This window comes from Sapajus apella, unplaced genomic scaffold, assembly GCF_009761245.1.
Source record: "Sapajus apella isolate SASKATOON/1434 unplaced genomic scaffold, GSC_monkey_1.0 scaffold89, whole genome shotgun sequence".
NCBI classification, from domain to species: Eukaryota; Metazoa; Chordata; class Mammalia; order Primates; family Cebidae; genus Sapajus; species Sapajus apella.
The window spans coordinates 1,981,457-2,009,420 of record NW_022437029.1 but is presented as its reverse complement, the minus strand read 5'-3'; the positions used below and the strand labels follow the sequence as shown (position 1 = coordinate 2,009,420).

Genomic DNA, 27,964 nt, shown 5'->3' with positions numbered 1-27,964 from the left:
AAATCAGAAGTATGTGACCTCCAGCTTTGTTCTTTTTCAGGATTGTTTTGACTATTTGGGGTTCCTTGAGATTTGGTGTAAGTCTTAGGATGGGTTTTTCTATTTCCGGAAAAAAAAAATCAGTTGGGAATTTGATGGGGGGGTACACTGAATCTGTAGATCACTTTTGTTAGCACTGTCATCTTAATATTAGGTATTTTAATCCATGTACACAATATATCTTTCCATTTATTGGTGTCCTTAATTTCTTTTCAGCAAAATTTTGTAGTTTTAAATATACAAGACTTTTGCCTCCTTTTTGATGCTACTGTACATATAACTGTTTCCTTAATTTCCTCTGGAGAGTCTTCAACAATAGTGAGTTTTAACATTTAATTTTTACTGTTAAACATAACCAGTATACTGAAAAGTGAATAGGATATTTGTATGTTAAGAACCAAGTAATCGGTCCTGTACTTGGCCATCCACATCAAGATAACATTGCCTGAACCCCCTCTAATTTTAGCCTTTTTTCAGAGACGCTTGCACTTGCCCCTTTACCATTTTAAGGTAAAGGTAAATGGTAAAGGGGCATTTACCACTTTACCTTTACCACTCTGTGGTTTGCCTTCTCCTTTGACCTTCTGAATTTGGCTCCTTGTGATGTGTTTAGCCTAACTGATTATATAGAGAAAAGTAGTGTGGCCCAGTGCGGAATAAGGATTTCAGTTGAACACTACAAAACCACCATTCATTCATCTGTTTATTTAACAAACTTTAGCTCCTTCACAGCAAGAATTATACTTGCTCTTATGACTACAGAGGGGACTGACACAGTGGACAGGATATGCATGATAGAATCGTCACAGTCAACACTGAAGGAGAAGAACTTTTTTGCAAGGGCCAAATTCATTTGTGGGGAGAAATCACCATAGAGGAAGGTGTAACTGAGACCAGCCTTACAGGAGGGTAAGGATGCTCAGGAGAGGTCTAGACCTGAGGGGACTGACAAAGACCAGGCCTGTAGGCGCATGGGTTGAAATTATGGGATGGTTATCAAGAGATACAGGTCTCAGTGGCTGATGGGATGTTGGGGAGAAAGTGAGCCCAAAGTCGTCTATTAAGAGGGAGACTCAGCTTGGAGGAGGAGAGGCATCAGCACACTGTTTGAGATGCCTGCAAGACAGGCAAAATGACGGGCACAGTGCTTGGATGTGTAGCTAATCTGGACCCTGGGGGAGACTCTGGGATGGACCTAGAAGCTTAGGAGTCACTATCATATAAGTGACCATTTATTCAACAGGAATGTGTAAGATTTTTCAGGAAGAGCATCTTAACTGAGAAAGTTATGGACACAACCCAGGAGAACAGCATACCGTTAGTGGCAAGTGGTGGGCGACAGCAAACCTTAGAGTGAGGAGGGATGGTCAGAGACATAGGAGAACCAGGATAGAGTCAGGCCACAGACCCCAAGGGAGGGCCAGGTGTCAAGGAGGAGGCAGTGAAGTGCAGTGTATATCTATATCCATCTAACACAGGCATCTCTTCGGAGCCATGGAGACAGAAGTGTGTTTCCTACCCTGTCTTCTCAGCTTTTTCTGTTACGTGGGACAAGAGAGTGTGAAAGACCTGCCTGGACTGGCCTGCAAGGCCAACGGTGGCCTGGTGCAGGAAGAAGTCATGGCAGGAAGAAGACAGGGATCTAGAAAGTATGGGTGTTCTGAGCCTATACCCTGGAAGCCCTGTCATAGCCTGGAGAGCAATAGCTAATAAAAACCAAGACCAAGCTACTCTGTTTGCCTACTGTTGGCACAGGATGGCGGGGGGGGCATTGTATGGAGGGCACAGCCTCAGGCTGGAGAAGCTTCCCTGGTGCCCCTGGCAAGGAAGGGAGTGCCTGTGCAGGCCAACTCACAAGATCCCACTACACTGCAGAGCGTGGTGAAGGCCCCACCAGCTCTCCCTACTTAAAAGTTACCATTTGGCCACCAGACAAATTGTAGACTGGTCCTGGGGCTGATGTCCACTGTGCTGGTTGGTACCCATACCCACGGTTAGTGTTGGCAAGGCATCAGGAGGTCAGTTGCAGCCAGGGCCCCTATTGGGAGCAGAGATCTGCTAAACACAAGTTTCCATCTCTACAACCCACCTCTCTCTCTGCCAGAGACTGAGCTGCTGGTGCTCACAGGAATGAAATATCTTTTTGGTCAGCATACACCTCTCAGAAAGGGATGCTATTCTGCTTTTGTTCCTGCCTTCCTGATTTCAAATACTGGATTTTATCCACTGTAAATTCAATTACTTCCTACTTTTGAAAATACTCAGAGTCTCTGAGAAAAGAGTACTTTAAAAAGTGTAAAACCATCAGGGATCTGAATAAGCCAGCTCTGCCCCTCTTTGGAGGCCCTCATGGGTAGCCTGGGACCAGGTCAGGCAGACTGAGCTGTTTCCTGCCACTCACTTCTCTCCAACCTGCCTTGACCCCCTTGGTTCTATCATCACTGCCATCCCTGCAGGCTCCACAGGGAACTTGTGCTTCTGGGCTGGGGTTCTGTGCACAGCAGAGCAGTGCCCTCTCTACGACTTATGGAAAACCAGCTCTTAAGAGGGCTTGTATAGGAGGACATTTTGGGGAAAAAGTGACAAGAAAAAGACTTTGTCTGTCTTCAAATGCAGACTTCTGTGAGGGCCTGCCTGCCAGAAGGAAGTGCTGGTCTTGGAAGAGCCATCCCAGGAGCACGATGGGACATGAGGCCAGTTCCTTCTGTCCATGTGTTCCCAACACCCCTACACACAGAACAGCTCTTCTCCCCCAGGCCTGAGAAAAGAGAAATGCTGGCAGCCCTTTAGAGTGACCAGAGGTCACACTGCCTGCTCAGAGAGATCCATTGCTCATTACCACAACATGAACAACACTCGATGCTGCTGAGGATACTGTGAGAAGCCTCTATTAAAAAATGGTGCCAACCTGCTGTGTGATGTTGGTAAAGAATAGAGAAAGGTTACCCAGTAGAACTACAATGAAGTAATGTCCCCCCACCAGCTTATCATTTCTGTTCTCTAAAAAATCACAAAGAGAAGCTCCAACCCCTCTTACCTTCCTCTGGTGCAAAGCCTCCCTGAGACAACTCCCCTATATCTAGGCAGCCAGACGGTGCCAAGTCATCTACTAAGCAGAGGCTCAACAGGAAACCAAAGCACAGTGCCCAAATGTGCGGAGGGAGGGCAGGAAGAAGCTCACTGTGGCTGATGTCTGGGTGTCCTGACATGTCTTCTCCTTGGCTTAACTTTAAAGAGAAGCAAAATTACGCCTGGCCTTGAGGGATTCCCTCTGACCTTAGCAAACTCTAAGCACGACACAGGACTTACACCTAGATGATTCCAGAGGGACTGATCTAAATGTAGGATGAAACCATAAAAAAACTAGAAATAAGAATAGGTAAATGCTGAAAACATAATCCTGGGACATGAATGTGAAGGCAGAAACTATTAATAATATTAAACTGAGCAGAGCCCATGCACCAAGCAAGGTGCCAGTGAGCACTTCGGTCCAGCCCCTCATCATGCACACGCAGCCATATCACCGTGCCCACAAGGACTTGGCTGCCCCATATGTGCCACCTTCTGTGGTGAAGCCAGGACTCAATTTCAGAACAAGCATCAAAATGAAAGACAGGTGTACGTGACTACATAAATATTTGAAATATTGTATACCCCCTACCACAGACGAAAGGACAGCTGACAAATAGGTTAAAAAGTGTGCAACATATGACATGGGTTAATACATTATATGTTAGTAACAATCTATATGAAAAAGACCAACTCTCCAATGAAGTCACAAAAACAGAAATATCATAAAGGTATAAAAGATGTTCAGTGTTCACAGTAATCAGGGAAATGGACACTGAACTGAGGTGCATTGGCCCCAATGATAATAAAGGGAAAAGGCATGTTACCGGTGGCAGCTTAAATTTCTGGGAGTTTGACAATACTAAAAACTCCAAGAGTTAAACAATTCAATCATCCTGTAATTGTACATTTCCAGTGAGGGGAATTTTTCCAAGGGAGATCATGGGTCATGTATGCCTAGAAGGCAAAATAGTGATGCAAGGGGCAGTCCTGGTGATGATGAACAGTGCCAATATTAATACAAGTGGAACTGCATTTTGGCAAGTCATATGACGAGGACTGGGCTACCCACAGAGATGATGTGATCCATGCTCACAGACGGGAAGGTAACAACAATGGCTACCATTTACAAACACTTACTTCCGAGAAGCGTCGCACGTACCTCATGAGGAAGGTAACGCTGTTATCCACACTTTGCACACGAGGACATGGAGTCTTGGAGAGGTTAAGCAACTTGCTCAGAGTCACCAGCAGTGAGGGGCAGAACCAAGATTGGGACCTGTGTCTGTGTGCCCCCAAAGTCCATGCTTTTAACTTCAACCCTGCTGCCCCTCTGCTTCAAATTAGTTAGAAACAAGCATATAAAACAGAAGTCTCCCATGGTCCCATGTTTACAAACATATGCATTCAGTACCTGAGCACTCAACACAATGCCCAACAACAATGGTCCAGTCATAGGCTGGTCACATAGAACTAGTCCTCCTAATAGGATGAATCAGTCAAGGCCAAATTTAATATCTTGTCAGTTATTTATTATTTGTCATTCTAAAGACTAGCACATTTACAGCATACATGGCTTCGAATGACCTAAGAATATATAAAACAGTAACTGTACGTTTATATATATATATTAATACTGCCCGAAACAAATAAATAAAGGTATCATAATGCACTAAGCTTGGCAAATACAATTGTGTAGGGACAAAACTGTATTATACAATATTTTTACATCTTTAAATGAAACTAAAGGCAACTGTGCTCTGTAGGAGCTCTGACAGAATCCACATTACATTCCCAGTTTTCCATAGATCTCATTTCTTTTTAAATGGGGAGGCTTTATAAGGAACATTGGACGGAACCTCTATCCTACGGTAACTTGTAAAACTGTCCTCCCTGCACATCTGAAAACTCAAAGCTCCTACAGAAGAGAGGAGCTACTTGCCTCCAAGGCTGTGTAACACACTCTCATCCTGCAAGCGCCGGAAGTGTGATGCCACCAGAAGCCCAGTAACAATGCCTTCAGAGAGAATACTGAAACCTGAACCTTTTCTACATGATTTGCCAAGTCTTACAGTTTTATGGTGACCCATAAAGCAAAAATTGGGAAAATAATTCATATAAAGGTGCCACATGCAAAACTCCTGACAGATGATCAACATTTGCTATATTCCCTTTGATAAGTGCAGATATTTAATGTTCTTCAGACAAAAAATATCTGAAAACTATGTGGGTAATATTGATTTTTTTAAAAAGCAAGGAGATTTTTTAAAAGTTATAATGAGAAAATATGGAACTAAAAATTTACAAATTAAATGAGGTGGTGGAGAGGTGAAAGGCCAAATCAGCCATATTGAAAACGAACTGTCTGTGAACAGAGACTGACTCTTAAAAAGGAGAATGTGACACCAGCAGCAGCCACCTGTGCAGTGGGTTTGGTGGGCAGGAGTTTCTCTGCCTCCTGCCTGCCATAGTGAACCAGCTTTGAGGGAGCAGCTGAGAGCTGCATCCTTGTTAAAGTGTCCTCCACAGACATTTTCCTCCCTGCAAGCACCAGGAAACAGCAGGCTTTGCTTGCATGCTGACTTCTGAGTAGGAGGGGATCTGGAAGGTCACCCAGTTCTACCCGTACCTGATGCCCACCCCCTCTGTGTTCCTGCCAATAAGTAGTCCTCCCCATGCTTAGCACCCCTGGCCCAAGTTTGTTACATGTTTCTAAAGAAACCAGAAGAATCTGTAGGCTTTTAGACATAAGAATTTCTAAGAGGTTCACAAATCATTAGGATCAGCATCATTAATATATGCCATATAGATTTCTTTTACAACCTTTTCAAGAACATGTAAACATCATAAACAGAATCAATAAAACATATAAACTCCTAAGAAAAAAACTCTGCTATGTGCAGATAAGACTCATCATCATCTTATAAAAGATGACCAGACAAAATTTTATATGAAATTCCTAAGTTTTATGGCCCATAAATCTCTTTCAAAATCTCATTTAAGGAGATAATTTCAACTGTTGCTCAATAGTCATCTTATATAACGGAACGAGAATAAGAAAGTAACAATTATTGCAAACCTAAAAATAAGACACTTTTATCAGACATTCAAACATGATTGTACTGTTTTTTAGAAGAAGATATATTGGAAATCCTCCAAGAAAATTCTTTTCTGTAAATATTTAGGTTTCTACTATCTCTATGGTCATCAACTCCCCATGAGTGTGTGACATGCCACATCTGAAGCCCTGGATTCACATCTAGAGAAGAAAGGGAGATGTGCCCTGTGCGCATGGGAGAGCCTAGACAGGGAGCTTCTGAGAACAGGAGACAGGCTAAAGGGACCTTAGTGCTGGCTTTGTGTCTCCAAGCAGACTCCCAGTTCTCTAACTCATGAGGGACAAAAAAAAGAGTGGCCCCAACTGTGTGGGCTACCTTGGAGATGTTACTTTCTAATAAAGTCTTATCTCCAGTTAATTTATCAATCTTTCTTTCAACTTCTTCAGGTGGTGCTGTAAATAGGATAATTCACTAGAACCCTTTATTCTCACTGTATGAGATAGTGCTAGCTTCTTTCCCCAGATAACATTTAACATTTATTGGTCTGCCTAGGATCCAATTATTTATTATTTACTGTTTTACATTCATACTTGTACAAAGTGGATTGTAATTCAATGGTCACTTTTGAGTTACTCTGCAGAAAAATAAGTGAGCAAGTTGGCATTTTGATTCATATAGATCTGTGTAGTTACAGCCAAAGGCTATTTAAATGGGCAGTTGTTACTATCCACATTATTGAGCCAAACATTACCTCCTATTGATTCCAATGGTAAAAAAAAAAAAAAAAAAAAAAAAACCCAAAACCAAAAAACATGCTCCATAGATTCTTAAGTGAATTTAAAAACAAAAACAAAAACAAAACAAAAAATAAAAACCAATCTTTCAGGTCTTCTTGAAGAAGTCATATATGACACTAGAGGGTACCCACATTTATTATGTAACAGCTAATTAGAGGAAACCGTGTGTTCACGTTTCAACTTTTCCGTAAGTCCCTTCGGGAGGCCTGTAATGCTTGGGGAAAGCCTTCAGCTGCAGGGAATTAAATGCATATTTGCGACTTCCAACATTCTTCATTGTATTTTCTCTTCGACAACCCTCACTGGGGAAAAAACAAGCACAAGAAATGACAGCAGTAAAAAAGGAAAAAAGAAAAGACTTAAACTAAGATGAAATGAACTGATTATTTTCATAACATTAAAAAAAAGATTAATTTAAATGGGTGCTGGACTCATTTACAACAAATACATACGTAAAATGGCAGGTTTCTGAACAAGGCAATTAAGAAGCACAGAGATGGACACATGCTGCATGGGGCTGTGAGTTGTGCATTCCTAGAAGCAGCACTGTATCTAAGTAGAAGCAAACTTTTTAAAAGTGAATGAATGACTTCATGTAGCTCATGTCTAAGTCATTTGGGGTTCTATCATAACTTGTGGTTCAAAGGTTATCTTACATAGCAAATTAAGCGGAAAGAGAAACATTACTACTCTTACTAAAGCTGCACTTTAGTAAGCTTTAACGAGCTGCACTTTTCTATATTAGCAAGAGCTGTAATCACATTGAAATTCAAAATGTTGACTTTCCTTGCAGAATTCAACATGTAGCAAAGGCATGTGGCTGGGAAGGCTGTTCCGATCTGCTGTCTCCTGGAGGACAGTTGTTCTGGGTGCCAGGTAATCCAATGGGCTCATGCACTGTCTGCAGACCAGCCTGGCAATCAGGGCTGGAATGTCATGAAGGAGGGATCTCACCGAGATCTGGTAGCAGCCAGCAGCCATTCCACAGGTGGGCTGCCCTCACGTGTTCCCTCTTGCACAAGTGCCACTGAGCCAATGAGAGCCCACAGGTATCCTTCCCTAGAGAACTCACTACCAGCATAATCCCCAGCTGCATTTGATGGAGGGTTGCCATGGCAATCCGGGAGGGAGGCAAAAACAAACGCTGCATGGGAGGATGAGTAGCCAGGTGTCGTCACCTGCTTAGTGAGTGCATCGGGGGAGTTCTCTGGGAAATGTTCAGGTGTAGACATAAAACTAATTGGCAAAAGTGACTTTATACATAAATGACTTCCCACAGCACAGTATAACTTGATAGTTGTATACTGTTCTAAGACTAGCAATGAAATCAACTAGTTATCAAATTTAGTACAAAATTCCCTTTATGAGATGCAAAAATTTGCAGTTAGCAAGAAACAGTGATTTTTTAAAAAATTCAAATTGTATGAAGATCATTATGTCATGCACTTTAAAAAAATATCAGTGGCAATTGCTCAAGCCTTTTAAAGTGAAAATGACAGTCTCATCAAGAACATGTAAAATACTTTTGGTAAGACAGTAATTTTTATTCAAAAGCTAAGCTCTGATAGTTTAGAAAAGTATCCACCTGGTTGTTATAACTAATTTGGTAACTTGGATATGCTTTCTTGTCACAGAGCCTCAAGGCCTCAGCTGAGCTGAACACCCATGCCACAGGAGCAGGTCCCCTGGAGTAACAATCATGTTTGCCTAACATTCAGTAATCAAAAATGGACTTCCACTTAAAGCAGAAGCTATAGGTTCCTATGCACAGTTAATCTCCTTTAATCTTTGGAAACTCTTACATTAATGAACTACTTCAGATATGGCTTCTCCATTTATATAGAAATGTACAAAGTCCTTAAAAACCACCTATCACTAGTAAACGCTAAACTGCTGTGAGGAGCGAGGCAGAATAATTTGTGAACTTTGTTTGACATTATCTTTTATTTACATCTTAAAGGACCTAATGCCTAGTTTAGTTAGCTGAACACATTAGACATGAAGTTATAATAAAGATTGTACTTCCATTTCAACGTAGTTTTCAAATCAGATTTTATTTTCTTTCCCAAAAATGCCTGAATTTACATAATCTGGCTGGTGCGGCTGATCCACATGCCGACACTGTCATCCCACTGCCTGTGCCGACAAGCTGGCAAGAGGGCCTGGGACGAGGTATGCAGAGGTGGTGAGGATGGCCTGTGTTAACTGGGGCTTCCCGCCGCAGAGGCCAGCCTGCTGCCCTAAGGCAGAACACCTCCACTGATCACACTGGCTGCGTACTTTTTAGGAGTCAATGGCACCTGTAGAGAAGGTCTTAGATTTTAGCAAGAGGGACTTATTTGTTTCAAAACTCCATGATTACTTTTACTATATCAATAAATTATTTCTTTTCAAGGGCATCCATTTTTGAAATTAAGATTAAAATGGAAACCCCAAATGACAGATAATTTTAGGGAATCCTCTAGTTTGCCAGTTCCAGTGGGATTTTCCATTTTAGAACTCATCTGCAGGCATCAGTATCTTGGTGATTCTATGGCATGGGGTAGTGGCTGCTACTCCTGTCACTTTGTGGAGGGAGAATAGGCCACTGTGTTAAAATCTCTGCTGGAATCAAGCCTTAGGCATAAATGGTGACTGTCACACTAGTTGAAAAAACTTATACAACAATTTTATAAGATCATTCAAAGAGAACGACTCCTGATTATGGTTTCCCTAACTTGAGAAAGCTGGTTTAATCCTGAACACCTAGAGCTGGTACCAACAATGCCTCAGCACTACTTCTGTACATGCAGCTATAACCATCACTAAATGTCAATGACCCCTTTCTTGAATCATCTCCCCCAGCCTCTGTTTCATCCTGCCTATCTCTCACTAAAGTAGGTAAGATTTTGAAAATGTATTTGGCCTGATTTCATGAGTAAAAGCCCTTGGTGACATTAAAATTCAGTATAAAGAGAGAGCAACTGAGTTTCTTTTCTCAAAATACTTAAGTTTTAAAAAGCCCAAACCAAACCACCGCCTAGGCTAATCTCATGGTGTCCTTTTGACAGCTCTCCAACTGCACAGGCAGCATACTGATTTTCACCCAGCCCCTGGAGGAGAGAAACAAAGAACTTTATCTTTCTCCCTTTGGTCTCATTTCTCTCTCAGCCCAAGGGCTAAGTCCACATGGCCAGAAAGATGTGGTGACAATCAAGGATCAGGCCGTGGTGTCCTTGAGGCCCCCTGGGAGTGGCTCCTCAGCTGGCCACAGCTTCTCTGTGCTATGGGGCAGGGTCCTGGGAGGGGCCCCTGGAGGGTGCCACAGAAGCATCCTTGAGCCTTGGGACAGGGAGGAATGCTGTCTGCAGTCAGAGGGCCTCCCTCTGTGCATGGCCTCTGCCTAGCCACTAGCCCTGCCGTGGAGGTGGGAGTGAGCACCAGTCACCACTGCAGGCAGTGGAACAACACTACCAGTGGCAGGACGTGGAAGCTGTGTAATGGAAGCTGAATGAGGCTGTGGACTCTGCTTTCTCACTTTCAAATAAAGCAAACAAGATGGTATTAGTTGAAGTGCATGCCTCAATGTGAAAGAGGGAAAGTGGCAAACATACCTTTCAAATAATCACAGGCTGGACAGGACACTAAGGACAGTAGCCCACGGACTACTGTCATGCTGCCACAGCTTACACCACCCATGAGCTGGCATTTGGTGAGAGACTCCCTACTGAAGGATGCCAAGAGCTATGCCGTAACAGCCATCTCATTTATTTTAGAAGAGACAAGTGAACATGCTGCACTTGGAGAGGTGTGGATTCACCTACGGGGTGACACACAGGTGACACCTGCCCCAGGCAGCCTGCATTGCTCAGGATGGTCTTCCACTTTAGAATGTAAAGTGTTGAGTCTAGCATTTGCCATTCGTTGCTAACTGCTTCTATGATTCTTAGTACCCAGACTCTGAGCTGATACCAAATGAGAGAAAGCCAGACTCTGAGCTGAAACCAAACGAGAGAAAGCTCAGAGTAAGGTCTGGAGTCCTGGAGAGAGAATGAAGAGAGGCCACCGCCTTTTGTGGTGGATTGGGTTTCTGGGCATGCATGGGTGCCAAGTTTCTGGAAAAGCAAGCCTCTCTAAATTCATTTCCATTTTTCTGGACTGGTTTAAAAAAATCCTCTTCATAAACTACAGTGTATGAGGAACGAACTGAAGACAGAAAGTGGGGGCACAATATAATATGAACTGTAAGACAGAGAAGCCGCTGACTGTCCTGCACAGGGTGTGGGGATTTTTTCCTTATTTATTTGGTTACCTTTACAGGTGTCCAATAACCCTCTGCCCCACATGGGTGTTAAGGTTACACTTCATCGCATTGCAGGGCATGCCACATTAGGACTGAAGGGCACCAGCAGAAACCAGAGCACCCCGTTGCTCTCACAGCTCTATCCGTCACAACTGCCCAAAAGTCAAGGATCATTTTTTTTTTTGCAATTTCTCTTTCATTTTTTTTTCATTATCAACCATATTTGATTAGTAAGACAGAAAAGATGTTGGAACTTTAATCTGCAATTAAAGATACCATTTTTAAAATGAAAAATGCTGTTTTAAAATAAATAAAAAGATATAACTTTAACAGCCTTTGGTTACTATATGCATTAATCCCTAGAACCAGTTGCATGACCCTTGCAGAGTCAGATAGCCTATTGGTCTGTGTCTGACTTGGTAAAGTGTACTATTGAATTCACAGCTTTGTGTCATCCTTAATCAGAAATAATAAATATAAGCAAGGAAGTCTTAAGATTTTGCAAACTGTTTGCTACTGTAATTCAGGGACTACGCTTTGAAATGAAAGCAGAAAATACATGTCCTATTAGATAGGTTTATCTAGATGAGCCAGTTATAAAGCATCTATCTTTTTCTTCTCATTTGTCATCAAAAGGAAAGGAAGGGTTAGCAGTATACTTAAAGAATAGTATCAAATATACAAATTCTCTTCAAACAGAACTCCTTTTTTTTTGGAAACAGGGCACGTGAGAAGTACAGGTGATAGATAGTTGTACATCGGAAGGTAGAGACGTGGTAGAAGGAATTCCAGGCCAGCTAAACGATGCAGTGACAGGGCACCGTAAGAACATGTTACAAGCACTGAAGATGCTACAGGAGCTAAACAAACAAGTCCTCTTGGTGAAATAATTTGGCAGCTATTTACAGTTCAGAAGAACAAAACATCAAAATGTAAGGCATGAAATATCTCTTGGAAGACCACGCTTTGAAACATTCCTTCTGTCCAGTTAGGTACACGGCGGCTGGACATGTTCTGGCACTTTTGTTTTTCTTGTGACTTATTAATTTTTCATAATAATATTCATTTGCAACGCAATTTGGTCACCAGGTATGCTATGCTCAGAAAGAGCCACACAATCAGTAAATTGGGGCTCAGAGCTAATAAAGGAATGGAACAGAGGAGGCTGGGGTCTAGCCTTAAGTCTCGGATGGGCACCAGGCCGCTCAAGTTCTTCTGGGTGACTACCTCCCGTGTTCCAATGCTGTGAAAAGGAAAAAGTTTGGGAGAAAGAAAAAGAAAAAGGAAAGGAAAGAAAATAAAGAAAAAAAGAGAGAGACATGCGATGGATTTTATCAAAAAGTATGAGATAAAGGAGAGAACCAAAAGATAAGGTTAAAAAAAAAATGAAATGAAGCCACAATAGAAAGAAAAGATGAAATGCAGAAACGGGTATGAGAGGAAGACCAAAACAAAACCAGCACAGTTACAGGAAAAAAGGAGAGAAAGAGAAGTGAAAATAAGAAAAAATACTGCAATCTACTGAAAATAAACACATGTAGGTTGAACGAATGGTTTTCCATGTTCACTCTCTCGGCTGGCCAAGCACAACTCCATGCTGCCCGGCCATGCTCCCACATGCTGCACACACAGGGATTTCTGAGAAGCAAGCTGAACATGAAGAACCATTGGGGGTTTGACCTTCTCACAGATGCCTGAGCAGGGGGTGGCACAAAGGATTTGGCCAAAGCTGCCTCTTGATCACCCACACAAATGAAAACCATCTACCTCAGGTACCAACCAACCAGGTGCAGAGCCCTTACCAGCCCCACCTCGGGTTCTGGGCTCAGCAGTGGCAGGCATGAACGACTGCTGTCTCCATCTTTGCAAGTTATGGTTCTACGAGCATCCCCAAGGGTGGAATCCAACCAACACCACACTGAAAATTTGGGTCTTCTTCCCCCTTTTGGTGCTACAGAAAAACTGCACTGAGGTGAGATGGTACCTAGAGCTACACGACTCTGGAAGCACATTCATGTCCGCGGTGACACAGAATCGAGGCCTGAGGACACAGCAGGCAGCTTGTGAAGGGTCCACTCGGGAGATGGGGAGGCAGGAGGCCCAGGGTTCCTCTTCACACAGGGTCCTCCCCAGCTCTCCCGGAGGAGCCCCGAAGCCCTGATGGCCCTGCTGGAATGTGCCGTTCTGAGAGGGCACAATTCCCAAGCTGCGGAGCACTGACCCACTGCCACATTCCGTGCCAGGAGAGGCTGGTGGGGCCCTGTGGCTATTCAGCAAGGCCCACTTCAAGGGGTTCAGCCCCAGGACTGGGGACATGGACACCCCAGTGGCCGAGTATGTGAATCTCTTCCCAACTCCATGTTCAGTGGTACCACATTGGAAGCTTGAAACAGGCCCTGGTAGAAGTGTTTATGCCACAGAAATTGGCAAACATTACAGATCAGGGCTTTTGGAGAGACAGCTGGTAGCTGAACATTTACAGCATAGCACTGACCACTGTTCACCCTGGGCCTCCAGGCTAAAGCCTGGTGCCAGCTTGGCCCCCACTCCCTCACCCCCACCTGCATGCTCTACTCTTCCGTCTGATAAGACGCAAGCCAGAAAGCCAGGAACCAAATGTCCTCCTCCACTCACAGACATGATGGAGGTTTATGCTGCCTCCTGGAGCTCTCGTCTAAATTGCAGGTACTCTGCACCCCAGCAGCCAGCCCTGCTAGCTTGTGACTCAGCCACCTCGGCTTACAGCTGCCTAAATAGGTACATGTCTTTTCCTCATGGGATCATAGAGAAAACAGAAGTCACCTTAAAACAAATGCTGTGACAAGAGCCTCAGATCTTAAGGGTCGGCTCAAGGCAGCAGTGAGCTGTGTCCCCGGGGCTGGTGCGAGAATTCTGGGACAGGCAGAAGTAAAGTAGGATGGAGCTTTGTTTTTATAACTTCTTAAAAAATTATTAAAGTAAGACGTTTACTGTAGAGATTTCAGAAAATAAATATATAAGCAACTTAAAAAGACATCCATAATTGGAGTTAGGGGTGGGGTTTAGAGAGGCAGAGGGCGGTGTGGAGGGAATGGCGCCTGTTCCCGCAGAAGGAAGGGCCTTCCCTTTGCCAGGCCTCAGCGCCCTTACCAGTAATGTGGAGAAACAACAGTCTTTACAGCTTCAGAAACCTCCCAAGAGTAACAGGAAAGACAGCACCCGGCTCGGGCAGTGTCCTGAGCACTCTGGGACACTGGACAGGAGAGTGGCTACTGTGGGGACCATTTGGTGATCTGTACTAAAATTATTCAAAAACCTTACAAAGGTGTATACTTTTTAACCCAAGGCAATGTGGCTAGGAGAATATATAAAGATATTCACTGCACCTTTGATTAAAATGCTAGAAAACCATATACAGCTTAGATATTCAGTGACAGCAAATTGGATAAATTATAGTGTGTAAAAAATAGCTGGGTGTGGTGGCTCACTCCTGTAATCCCAGCACTATGGGAGGTGGATCACCTGAGGTCAGGAGTTTGAGACCAGCGTGGCCAACACGGCGAAACCCCTCTCTACTAAAAATACAAAAAATTAGCCAGGTATGGTGGCGGGTGCCTGTAATCCCAACTACTCAGGAGGCTGAGGCAGGAGTGCTTGAACTCGGGAGGCGGAGGTTGCAGCGAGCCAAGATCATACCACTGCACTCCAGCCTGGGTGAGAGAGCAAGACTCTGTCTCAAAAAAAAAAAAAAAAAATGTGATAAAGTCTACATTTATTAACCTAAAAAATGCTCACAAGACTGTTAATTGCAAATATAATTGCATTTGTTTGTGCACGTGGGTGTTTTTGTTCTGTGTAATTCAGGGACTGGTTAGACCATGTGTACGTACTCACACCCATATGCATGTACGCATGTCTCTGTCTCAGAGAGCACGTATCCGAATGTTAGCAGGGCTACCTATTCATAGTAGGAAGCTGGGGGATTCTGTGTGGGGAGGGTTGTGAAGAACTAGTGTAGGTGCTTATCTGTATTTTCTAATTTTCCTACAAGGATTTTCAATTCCTCACGTGTTTAAAAGTTATAAAAAGTGCTTTGTGCACTGTACATTTTAACAGTTGTAACTGTAATAGCTGTCCTGAGCACACAAACCAAATGGGCTAGGGGCAGGCAGGCAGGGCCCTGTGGGTCTGGGCTCAGTGACAGGCCTGCCATCATACTGGGGCTCTCCATGGAGCCTTTCTGTCCCTGGTCTCCTGAGGCCTTTGTGTTCAGAGGTGGTCAGAATGAATGTTTTCGCTGAACTTGTTCAACAGCCCAAGAACAGGGTAGAGGTCTCTGCATGGACTGTGTGCCTAACTTGGGGTGCCAGCTCCTGACTGGCCCTGATCCTGCTCCTTGTTGCCACAACCACAGGGATCCCTGTCCACTTTGTTTTCCTTTCTTCACTAGCAGCTCACCAAAGTGTCCCCTCCCACCACGGTGCAGCTAACGGGCACAGGCGCGGCCGCCGTCCCTCAGCACCAGGGTCACACTGGACATCAGGCCTGAAGGGCACCAAGGCTCTTGGAGAGCAGGCCCTTGCCCCAGGGCAGGGGTCTTTGAATCTCCATTGCTTCCCTGAGCCTGGGCAGAGGGATGGCAAGCTTTAACAGAGAAGTTGAGATGAATTTGGAAAGACAAAACAGGACAAAATGATTCCATTTTTACAAAATGCACTTATCAAGAGGCAGGAGCTCACACGTCGCTTTGTGCATTATTGTGAGAAGGTCAAACGGCAGAAACATACAGAAAGGATAAGAGAATTGAACACTTTAAATAATTTGGTGAGAGGACAAATGATACAGAACATTCAGTAGAAGTGACCGTTGGAAACGAGACTTTAACAGCATTGGTGACTACATCGAAGGAGACGGGAAACCAGGTTTCTTATCCTTTCTTTTGGTATGTGAGGAAGGGGGCTGCCCAGCAGTGCCTGAAACAAGGCATCGATCAACAGTAGACACTTTTAGTTCCAGGTTTCATTCTGCAAACACGCCTGCTGCCTCAGAATCAGAACATCATTAGGGTGAGGTTGCCAGGGCACACTGACAGCTGTCACAATAAAACACTCATTTGACACTTTGCTCATAACAGCAAATTGTGTCGACTGCTAGAGAAGCAGCAGAGCAGACCAGTGCAACCTGCAGACGTGTTGCTTCACTCAAGTTTGGAAATGTACAGATATTGATATATACACAACAGCAACAGCAGATGCCTGCTGAGAAAGCACTGGCCCTAAGTCACACCCACAGCCAGGCAGGTGGCCAAGGGGGCACTGCATGTCACAGCTGCATCCCAGCTTCCCATTTAGCTGCCTAACCCCTGGCTTGCCCACCAGTCTAACAGTTTTCCCAGGAGTCCTGCTTAGAAAGTCCTTCTAGCTCTGCCCCCCGAACCTTATGTTACAAGAGAACCCTGTCTGAATTTGATAGTGCCAATGGTTTGACTGCTTTGTCAAACTCGAGTGTGACGGCTGGCGTCAAGGGGCTCATGCAGGGTAGGCCCCGTGGGCAGACGCGCAGGGTACCAGCTCATCTGCAGTTTACACGGGCCAGGACAGGCGGGGCGCGCGGTCTGGCTACAGCACTCACCTGCGCATGCACTCCAGGGCCTGCGTGAAGACCTGTGGGGCCATGCCGTGCTCATGCTGCAGGATCAGGCACTGCTCCAGCGTCACTGACATGGCCGTACGGTCCTTGGCGCTCTTGCAGCTGGTGAACCGGACCCCATTAAGGCGACGGCAGATCTGCCAACAGAAACATGGGTCACACTTAGGAGGCAAGGCTCCCCAGAAAGGCAGCACCCTTGACACACAGGAGAGGCTCCCAACTGGCCCAGCAAGGGCACAAACAGGAACTCAACACCCAGGCCTGGCCAGACACTTCAACTGTGTTCCCCAACTCCATGCCCTGCCAGAGCTGGTAACAGAAACCAAGTCACTTACAGACACCAGCCCTTTTGGGGGCCTGCTGTCGTCCCTGCCACCCCCTATGTGGCCTGCCTTCTCCCACAGGACACTCTCATAGTCTGCTGTCCCCTTGCAAACCATGCCTGGGCCCTCTTGTCATGTTCAGCTCTTCACTGCTGATCCCTGAGGGAAAGAGGGTGACAAAGATGACCCACTTGGGGCCGGGCACGGTGGCTCGCGCCTGTAATCCCGGCACTTATGGAGGCCGAGGCGGGTGGATCACAAGGTCAGGAGTTCGAGACCAGCCTGGCCAAAAATGTTGAAACACCATCTCTACTAAAAATACAAAAATTAGCTGGGTGCAGTGGCATGCGCCTGTAATCCCAGCTACTCAGGAGGCTGAGGCAGGAGAATCACTTGAACCTGGGAGGCGGAGGTTGCAGTGAGCCGAGATCGTGTCATTGTACTCCAGCCTGGGTGACAGAGTGAGACTCTGTCTGAAAAAAAAAAAAAAAAAAAGATGACCCACTTGGGAAGCCAGAACCACTCTCAGGATGCCCACAGTCCCAGGCCAGGTCTCCCTGAAAGGCAGGGGACAGACCTACTATCTCTACTCTCCTCCTTCACATCCACAGACATGAGCAGGTCAGAAGTTCCACTGCCCTTTGGCCACTTCCTGAGCACCAGACCCTCCAGGCCTCCTCCCGCCATCCTCTCCTCACTGCAGAGTTAATACCAGCACACTTCCCTCCTCACAGCTGAATGATTCACAGAGTAGGGGACTGGCAAAAGGCCACTTGAGTGCACCTCCTCTCCCCTTGGGGAGATTTCAGGGCATTTTCTCTGCACCACTAGATACAATCCCAAGCACACAGTCACCAAATCCAGTAAGCTCTGAAATGAAATAATTTTTTTTTTATTGTAAATTTGTGGCAGTCTCATTTTGTAGCACAACCAGACCTGAGCTGATATGAGACCACTTATAATCTTTACTTTTTATGTAAATATTCATACTTTTCAGTGTGGCAATAATATGAGTTTGATTGTAGAGTGTTGCCCCAGGCTTCCTGGGGATGTTAAATCCTATATGTATACCATGGTACACATATGCGATGTGCACTATATTACTTTTTTTTTTTTTTGAGACGGAGTTTCGCTCTTGTTACCCAGGCTGGAGTGCAATGGCGCGATCTCGGCTCACCGCAACCTCCGCCTCCCGGGTTCAGGCAATTCTCCTGCCTCAGCCTCCTGAGTAGCTGGGATTACAGGCATGCGCCACCATGCCCAGCTAATTTTTTGTAGTTTTAGTAGAGACGGGGTTTCACCATGTTGACCAGGATGGTCTCGATCTCTTGACCTCGTGATCCACCTGCCTCGGCCGCCCAAAGTGCTGGGATTACAGGCGTGAGCCACCGCGCCCGGCCAGCACCATATTACTTACATATAAGAACACAGACTGTGTACCATAGTACTTTCTAAAATCTGAAAACCGGTGCATTCCAAAACATCTGGCCACAGGGGCTTCAAATAAAGGACTATGCACCTTATCAGATACTGCACTATGACAGCAAGGCTGGTATTTAATGAAACATCATCCAAGTAGTATGATGGTGGGCTCCAGGTATCTGTTGTATGCCAGGAAAATATCAGTGTCTTGTCAACTCCTGAAGATGGTACAAAACCTGCTTGTCAGGCCAGCAAAGCCAAAGAGCATGCCAGTCACTAGCAGGATCACCACTAGACATGAATATGGTACAGTGCTAAGAACCTTGTCCAGGGAGAGAAAAAACAGAAAAGACCCATTATTCAGGCAAGACCATCAGAAGGAGAATAGGCTTCTTTTGAGAACAGACCAAAAGAAAGAAAAAAAGAAAAAGCAACAGACACTAAGCAGATAAGCAGATCCTACACTAATGAAGAGTGCATTAATCAAATTTGTAAAGTTGTAACTGACAAAGCAAGAGTGAACTTGGTATGTGCACTAAATTCTGGGGGCTGTAGAGTACATGACCCAAACACATGGCGGAAGCTGGAACTATAGGTTTCAAAAAGCTTTAAATTCATAGATCCTGCATCCAGAGCTAATATGAGGGTCTGAAAGGCAGGCAGGGGTGGCCAGTGATGCATCCTTGCCCAAGAGGGCACTGCAGTGCCAGGCTACCATTCCAGAAGGCCATCAGCCACTTCTGGTGCACTGCTGCGTCTCCTCATCCATGAGACATGGGCTTAGACCTGACTAAAGATATTCCAGCTATTTAGCCAGGGACCCTTTGTTCATACACGCAAACAGAAAGAAACAGGAGCCAGAAAAAGAGCAGCTCTGATCAAATTGGGGATGGAAAGACGCAGTACCTGAGTGGCTGGCACTGCGGCCCCACAACCACTTATCCCCAGGGGATGCCTGGGGTTTGGTGGACAACATGAGAATGGATACAGCAGAGGGTCTCTGAGAGACTTCCACCTCTACACTCATGCTTGTATACCTTCAGGTCTCTATTGGGAACAAAAAATACAGGACTTGATAGACAGCTTTTCTGTTCTGGTGACAGGGCATGGTCAAGTGTCCCTATACTTAATGATTTTTCTATTATATGGCAATAGACAAGAAGAACCACAGTTCCCAAACAAGGTATGCACAAGGTCTCTGCATCGCACATCTGTAAAGCTGCCTGTGTGTTTATTCTAAGGAGAATGAATCAGAGTACACATCCCCACCACTGTTCAGAGACCTAGCTGTGTCACCCTCTGCATTCTTTTTGTTGTTGTTGTTGTTTGTTTGCTTGGTTTTGTTTATTTTTTCTTTTTTGAGATGGAGTCTTGCTCTGTCACCCAGGCTGGAGTGCAGTGGTGCAATCTCAGCTCACTGCAACCTCCACCTCCCAGGTTCAAGCGATTCTCCTGCCTCAGCCTCCAAGTAGCTGAAATTACAGGTATCGACCACCACGCCCGGCTAAGTTTTGTATTTTTAGTAGAGACGGAGTTTCACCATGTTGGCCAGGCTGGTCTTGAACTCCTGACCTCAGGTGATTCACCTGCCTCGGCCTTCCAAAGTGCTGGGATTACAGGTGTGAGCCACCACACCTGGCCACCCTCTGTATTCTTCAATGTTATGTGGGAAAGGCTTGCTCTTCATATGAAATCTCTTAAGGTACTTAGGTAAAAGGCTGTCACAGCCTGGGCAGGGAGGTTTAGCAACCCCCCAGAAAAAATAAAAGTAGTAAGCCCCTCTGCTCTGCTGCAGAGACCCCCAATGCCACATGAGGCCCCAAAACCAAGAGGATACCTGAAAAATGAGGCCGCAGAAACCTGCCGAACTTCCTGTCACTTGGTGCTCCAAAATGTGTTCTGTTATAATGAAATGTTTAGAGGGCAGCCTGGCCCAGAGTGGGGAGACCTGCAGATTGACGCATCCCATGCTTTCCATGAGGACAAAGTTTGAACAGCTGAGGCACTCGAAAAAATGCAGGGGAATGTTCACTCTTTAAAGTTTAATTCAACAGAACGGTATCAGCAGCCACAACTGTTAACAAAGCCAGAATGTGGGGCACGTTCAAAAAGTGTGGCTTCAGGAAGCCAGGCTTGAACATAGGACTAATAACCAACCCGAAGTGGCGGCCAAGCACCGTGAGCAGCTGGGACCATCTGCTGCTGTGGAAGAGACTTGGGGCCGAGAGAGCACCTTCCTGACTAGACGGAGAGGCATGCTTCAGAGTGAGATGCTCAGGGAAGCTGTGGAGGGCTGACCCTCTGCTGCTCGGGCTCTGCAGTGAGGCACGGTGGCCGAGGTGCGGTGGGCAGAGCAGTACCACTTCCTTCTTGGGTTCACCATCCCTCTCCTAGGGCGGAGGCAGGGATCAGGAACACCACTGGGGGCTATGTGTGCCCAAGTTCCAGTGCTGGGCAGGTTTTGCTGCTGTGTAGAAGAATTAACCTCACCCCTCTTTAAGGGTGAGTGAACAACCAGCTACGAAATTGCTCTGATACCCAGGCTCAGAGCAGCAGCTTGGAATCCTAAGTATATATAAACTTAGAAGAAAATATGAGCAGGGTAAGTGCTTGGGAAAATGAGATCAGAAGCACAATGTACAATAAAGATGGCTTAAAGAGACCTGAAAGGTCACATGGCCTCCTTCTGACCCTATTAAAAGATGCAGTACATAGTGGGTTTCAGCTGGTATCGATTGCCAGGCTTCTGAGGGTGACAACTGTCATCAGCCTGGCTACTAAATGCCTCAACGGATGGACTGTATCAAGCTTTTCAGAATTCAGGCAGCCCCAAAGGAATGGACTCTGTGAACTGTTCAGTCTCTTCCAGAGCTTTGGAATGTACTCAGCGATTCCTTCTTCTACCAGTACAGAGAGATCTGCTCTCCCTCCTGAGATTCTACTTTGTAATGTTCCTGTCTGACCTTTGGTAGTGGGCATAGCAATAGCCTCCTTTTCTCCCTTTCCTCTCTATAACAGTACCTCAGCAGCTTGCCAGAGAATGTCGACGTTCTTATTCTTCCGGGCATGCACGTTCTGACCCAGAAACCGTAGCAGCTCTGGCAGGCACGTCTGACTTCGAGACCGAGGCAGGCCTGGAAGAGAAAAGGAGTCCATGGGAGTGGGTGCTGCACCCAGGAACTACCCCCGACAGAGGGAGCCCACCCAAGTGAACTGCTGTGGCACAAACTGGTAAAATGACAAGTTCCCAGTTGAAGAAGGGATGGAGGTGTTTGGGGATAAGACTTGGCTGCTGATGTGGTGAGCACTTAATTTCTTTTAGTGCTACCTTCAAAGGACAATTCCTTCATCTCCCTTCAGCTCTTCTGAGGGATGGGAATGGCCACCACATCACCTACAGGACTTCTTGTAAATACCCATTGCCTCCCACACCCCTCCCACATGAGGGAGTTAGGAGGGAGTGAGGGGGATCCAGCTGGTCTTCGAAACTTCCCCAGGGTGGAGGAAACTGGTGCAGTGGGTCTGGGCCATCAAGCAGGCCTGGAAACCTTGGGAGGGATCTGGAAAGCACAGCCTCCTCCAGGGGGCCCTTGGCCCACGCTGCCCCTGCTTGCACATCCTAACAGCTCCTCCTCAACTCTGGCAGTCTCCAGGCCCTTCCAGGATCCCTTGGGCCTGAAGATCCATCAAGTCACCTTACCGAGAAACCCCAGACAAAACTGAGAAAAAAGGTACTCTGGGATTTTCAAACACTGAGATTACCAAAGACAAAGAGAAGAGTCTAAAGGTCATGGCTAAGTAAAACAGCCACAGCACTGAAATCCCCAAAGCCAAACTAAGTACATGGCATTTGGGATCTAACTGCACACCTGGTTTCCACCAAACAGCCTTGCCCTGGTGTACACAGGTCGTGTGCTAATTACTTCACGTTGCTGCTGAGTGCTCTGCACCACACCGGTCAGGGGACAGGGCAGAGACAGAGAAACAGAAAGCCAGCATCAGCCCAGACGGAAGCTGTGGGACCCCAGAGGTGGGGAGCCTAGCTGGGTCAGGACATTCGCCCTCTGGCGGAGACAGCATCATCTCACCTGTGGCTTCACATCTGCACTGTGGCTTCTTGCTGGCTGTCCCTGCAGCGCCTACTTTAATGAATACCTGTCCACTGAGGAACCATGCAAAGTTTGGGGGTATTCAGCTGGTGGGCTCCATCTCCTCAGCCTCATAGACCAGACATCCTCCTGGGGGGAAGGGTACCTGGCTGCCTCTGCCCCAGCTTCCTGGGTCATAGTCCAGTCAGCTGGCTCCTGCCTGTGCGGTCCAGCCTGGCTGCTCTGCTTCCAGAGGCCTCGCCTGTCCTGGGCCTTCACTGTCTATGGCTTCCCGACCCTGGGGACTGCCCAGCTGCCAAGGCGCTGAGCACAAATTCCCCCTTCCTACTTACTGCAGCTGCTCATCATTCCCACTCCTCCCGGACTCAGTGCATGCCCCCTACTCCCTCCCTGCTCACTTTGTGGCTCCCTGGCCAGCCCTGCGGGTGGGCCCATCCTCTCCCCTACACCAATCAGAAGATAAGGTGATGCCTGGGCTTGGCCCAGCTCCTGGGGAGACTTTCCCTCCATGGCTCAGTTTCCTCATCTGCCAAGTGGGTGTGGAACTGATGCCTATTTCCCAGGGCTGCTGCAGGGATCAGATTAGAGAATCCACATAAAGTGGGTAGTAGGGGGTCCGGCTTGCAACAAGTGTGGACAAATATGCTGTGTTAACTCCGATCCCTGCTGAAGAGGATAAGGACACCTTCTTAACAGCTCCACTGTCCACGGCACTGACGGTCTTCAGCTGCCAAGTCCTCGCAGGACCTTGACTTAATGTCATGTTTATCACCCTAGCTGTGGCACACGGGAACCACCTGGGGAGTTATGCCCAGGCCCTGCCCACCACACTCTGGAGTAGGGCCCAGGCATCTGTATGTTTCCAGGCTCTCTGCATCTGTGCCAGTTACCTCCACTCCCCTCAAGGCCCCGGTTTCATGCTCACCTCTCATGTTGAGCAGGACAAGAACACCTGTTTTACTGAGGAAACTGAGGCCACCCAACCTGAGCACCCGGTATTTCCTCCATTCGTGTCCCTATCTCCTCTATTCCTTCCTTCCCTCCCTGCAAAGGCACCCTCTGCCTGCCCGCTCCAGGGCCTGGTCTGTGACTCTGCCATCCTCTCATGTCTTCCAGTCCTGTGAGTTCTCTGGTACCTTCCCTCAGGCCTTTGAACACTCCCATGTCCCCTGCATCTCCAAGGTATGTCCCAGCTGCCCACTGCCCCATCCCTCAAGTCACTGACAGTCTTTGGGACAGAGTGGTCCATTCAAAAGCAGTGCCATTTCATCACCCCTTGACCCCCGGCCCAGTCCCCACCACAGTGAGACTGTCCGGGAGAGATCACCAGCAGCTCCTCATCCACACATCCAGAGTCCAGCAGCACCCCACACCCTCCAGGCTCCTGCCTTCTTCCTGCTAGCCTGTGATGCTCTCTCTGGCCTTCTGTTGAGTCCCTTTTTCCTCTCTGTCCCTAGAAGCAAGGGCCCCTCCAGATGCTGTTCCAGTCCCTTCTCATCTTGCCACTCAGTGGCCTGAACCATAAAAGGGCTCGCTCTGTGGCTTCACATCGGCACTCCTCATGGGTCATTTGCCCATATCAGCTCAGCTGGGGCCAGTGCTGAGCTCACCCTCCCCTGCAGCCCTGTGTCTCTCTCGTCGGTGCAGTGGCCCTTGCTGCTACTGCCAATTCCAGCATCCTCGTCCAGCGCCAGATCCGTCAGCTATCCCATCAGGCAAAGCCCTTATCTCCCCAGTTTTGCACGTGGCCGCGGAGGAGCGCATCTTCAGCCCAAACCCTCCTAATGGCTCGTCCCTCTTTCCACACCCACTGTCACTACCAGGCTGGAGTCAGAGTGAAACAACATCTTATCTGAAGTGTCACAGCCTCACTCTGGCCAGCAGTGGCTTGCCTCCCCTCTTCCAAGCCAATCACACACTCGTTAGATAAACCTGCAAAGAGGCAGCTTTTTCCCCACTGCTTCCCTGCTGAACACCACTGAAGCCAGACTCCCTGGCCCAGCCCCGAGTGTTTGGCTTCAGTGTCTCCTAGCAGGCTGGCTTCAGCCACAATCCAAGCACATGGGCTTCAGAGCCAGGCACCCCTTTCTTCATCTGGACATGGATCCTAACACCAACCCATAGGGCTGTTGTGGTTCAGTGTGGAAGTGTGTATAGAGCCCAACCCGGTGCCTGGCACATCTGTGACCTGTGAAGTTTCACCAGCATGACTGTTTGACTATCTCTAAACTCTAAGGTCTACTGTACAGGATGCAGATGAAGCCTGCCCAATTCAAAGCCCAGCCAACATGGGTTTCCTCTTTGGAAACCCCCATCAGAGGACAGTAGTGTAACGCAGTGGGGACGACACCTTTGGCTGTGTGGTGCCCCCTAGTGGCTGCGGCAGTGCCTGCACAGAGAGGCGGGCACTCTGGGACCAGCTTTCTCTCCAAGGCAGGGTCTACCCTTCATTCGTCATGGGATCTTCTAGCACTTTACACACAGCAGGTCCTCAGGGAACATTCACTCGGTTGAATTTGAGAGGGAATTCTACATGTAGACAGTGCAGTGCAGCTCTGGGTTCCCGAGTTCTGTGGCTGCAGAGCCCTTGCTGCAGTGTCTTCACTGAGGGGCATGCAGAGAGACTACTGCCAGCATCTCCACTGCTTCCAGGAGATGCCGAGATGGGGCCATCTTGCTCCCAAACATGCAGCAAGGTCGGCCCCACATCTTCCTCTCTAAGCACCAGAGAGGGTGGTGCATGGGCCGCACACCTGGCCAAGGGTGAGTCCTGCCTGTGATCCCCCAAGCCCTACCAGCAGGTGCATGATGAGTGCCACCAAACACATTGAATGTCAGTGACTACGACAGCATGGGAAGGAGCCATGTCACACAGGCTAGTAGAGAATCAACAGCAAAGAGATGAAGGAGGACCACAGCTAAGGGAAGCTTCTCTTTCTATGTGTGTGTTTAGGGAGAGAAGGAACAGTATCTGACTGCCAGTCCCTCTGGGACTGCACTTACAGAGGCATGGCAAGCCAGAGCTCAGACATCCAAACTGATAAAAAGATGAGTAAGTGAAACCTACCATGACTGAAGAAATACTTACAATCCTCAGGCAAAACTTCCTTAAACTGCTCAAAGTAGGAATTTAACCGCACCAAACTCTCCACATTGATGACTTCTTGTAAAGATGTATCGCCAAACCTTGGGAGGTTATAAGGGATGCCATTAGTTGGCTAATATGTCACTTTCTTCTAACATGAACACAACTGCATGAAAGCTAACAATGCTGACTCTCTCAAACATTTACTGTGCATATCTAAATTCTAAGCCACTCTCCTTCTTCCAAGCATAAAGGCAACTGATCGGTTTAAATACATTTCATTGGCAGGAATCACGTGTCACTGTTACAGGCGTGCCTGAGAAATGATCAGACCACAATCTGGTACAGATCCTGTGCAGCGCAGGAGCCCCACCATGGCCGTTTGGCTCAGAGTCCCTGATCTCCTCCTGTCTGAGGCACTTAGGAGGGGGGACAGCAGTGAGGTATGGCTGGGAGGTGAGGCTGCAGCCCTGTATTCCAATCTGAAGTCACTCTCCATCTGCAGAATGAACATGCCTGACTGCCGGTCCCTGCAGGACTAACCATGAAACCCTTGCCCTTTCCTCATTGTTGCAGTTCACCCTGATTACACCTGTGTGCTGCAAGCGAGCATGTGCCAAATGCCTAAGAAACAAGGCTGTGGAATGTCACCTGCCAGGAAGGCACGAGGTGGTCATTAGAAAATGCATCCTCTAAAGTCCAGGTCCTGGGCCCCAGTGCAGTCCCACACGTCCCTGCTGAGGGCCCTTCTGAGTATCAGCTTCTTTGTGGCCCTAGAGCATCCCTCAGAGGGCAGGACTCCCTCCTGTGGGTCCCAGCCCATCCACCCTGGTGCCCACAATGGCCTTTTCTCTAGGCGTCTGCTCCCTCGGGGGCCATCCCTGCCCCTGGGCCTGTGGCCTCCCTTTTGAGGACTCTCCCATCAGCTTATAAACAAGCGCAGCATGCCAGCGACATCTGGGCCAATGAAGGAATAAAGCAGAGACCCTGCTCTTCGCAAATCATCTCTGTTCTGTGTTGCATCCTCCACCCTCCCTTCTGCTCACTGCACCTGGCCCTGCCTCAACCCCCTCCAGAAACTGCTCCTGCAAATCCCTGGGATCTGCAGCTATTGGATGCAGGCACCATCATTCTACCTTTCCTGGGCCATCTCCCTGCGGGGGCTCCAGTGAGGCTGCACCTCTCCCTGGCATAGGCTCCTCCAGCTCTGCTTACACCTTTGGGGCTTTGCTTTCTGGGCCCTCAGCCTAAACCCAGCTCACCACCTGCCCCTGGACATGACCCTCCTGCTAGTTTATGAGCTCAGTGTTTGGGTCTGTCTGGTATACTCTCCTACCAATCAACCTCAGCCCCACTGAAGACCAGACCCTTCCACTGACCACTTAAACAGTTCCCCAGCCTGCCCCTTTGCAGAACACCAACACTTCCCCGGCCCTGATCCAGGTTCCCACCTCTGGTCTGGATTCCTGTCAGTAGCCTCCTCCTCACACTTGTCCCCTTCATCTCCTCCCGGCACATGACAGCAAAATGACCTATTTAAAAGTAAATCTGATCGTGTCCTGCCCCACTGAAAGTTCAGCATCTCCCAGCATATTTCCCAAGTTGGGATGACTCTACATCTAGGCGTCAATGGACATCAACCACTGGGGCTGGACATCAGAAGGCCCAGCAGGAATATGGCATATTGTTCTGGAGACCAAATTTCCCTCACGGAAAGTACTTTAAGATATTACACACATCACATGAAGATAATGTGATGTGTGTAGATTAGTCTAAACAGATATCTTATGAGAATGTTTCCTGTATTGTCATTTATTGTCTAAGATATCCCTTTTACTAGTGTAGAAGGCCAGTGTAGGGTACATATAGCCAATCTACCCTATCTCCTCACACACATGTACACACACAGGCATACACAACTCCCCTCTGCAGTGAGGCAAGTGATCCTGGAAGGCAGTTTACAAGGTGTAAGCCTTTAGGTTCAAACATGAGTCTCAGCCTGGTACACAGAGCCTGTCTACCCCCACCTGCCAATCCCTGCCTGGAACTTGATGCCCCCGGCCTGCATGCTATTTTTCCCCACTAGGCCATTGTTCAGTCTTCTTAATCTGATACCTCTACCCTTTATCTCATCATCTAACTCCTACTCAT

General features: G+C 47.2%; 1 protein-coding gene across 18 annotated transcripts in view; it reads right to left on the bottom strand.

Moving 5' to 3' along the window:
• Positions 1-39: 39 nt before the first annotated feature.
• Positions 40-27,964, bottom strand: part of INPP4A (inositol polyphosphate-4-phosphatase type I A) — a 158,748-nt gene continuing 130,823 nt past the window's right edge. For 9 of the 18 annotated variants that reach the window (XM_032255365.1, XM_032255377.1, XM_032255379.1 and 6 more), the window contains 4 exons: positions 25,817-25,914; positions 21,641-21,753; positions 16,857-17,011; positions 40-12,489 (listed from right to left, as the gene is read on the bottom strand). In XM_032255365.1, coding sequence (XP_032111256.1) covers positions 12,309-12,489; positions 16,857-17,011; positions 21,641-21,753; positions 25,817-25,914 — 547 coding nt within the window. In that variant the 3' untranslated portion in view covers positions 40-12,308. The remainder of the gene's footprint in view (positions 12,490-16,856; positions 17,012-21,640; positions 21,754-25,816; positions 25,915-27,964) is intronic. The other 9 variants (XM_032255369.1, XM_032255380.1, XM_032255370.1 and 6 more) reach the window with 3 other exon arrangements.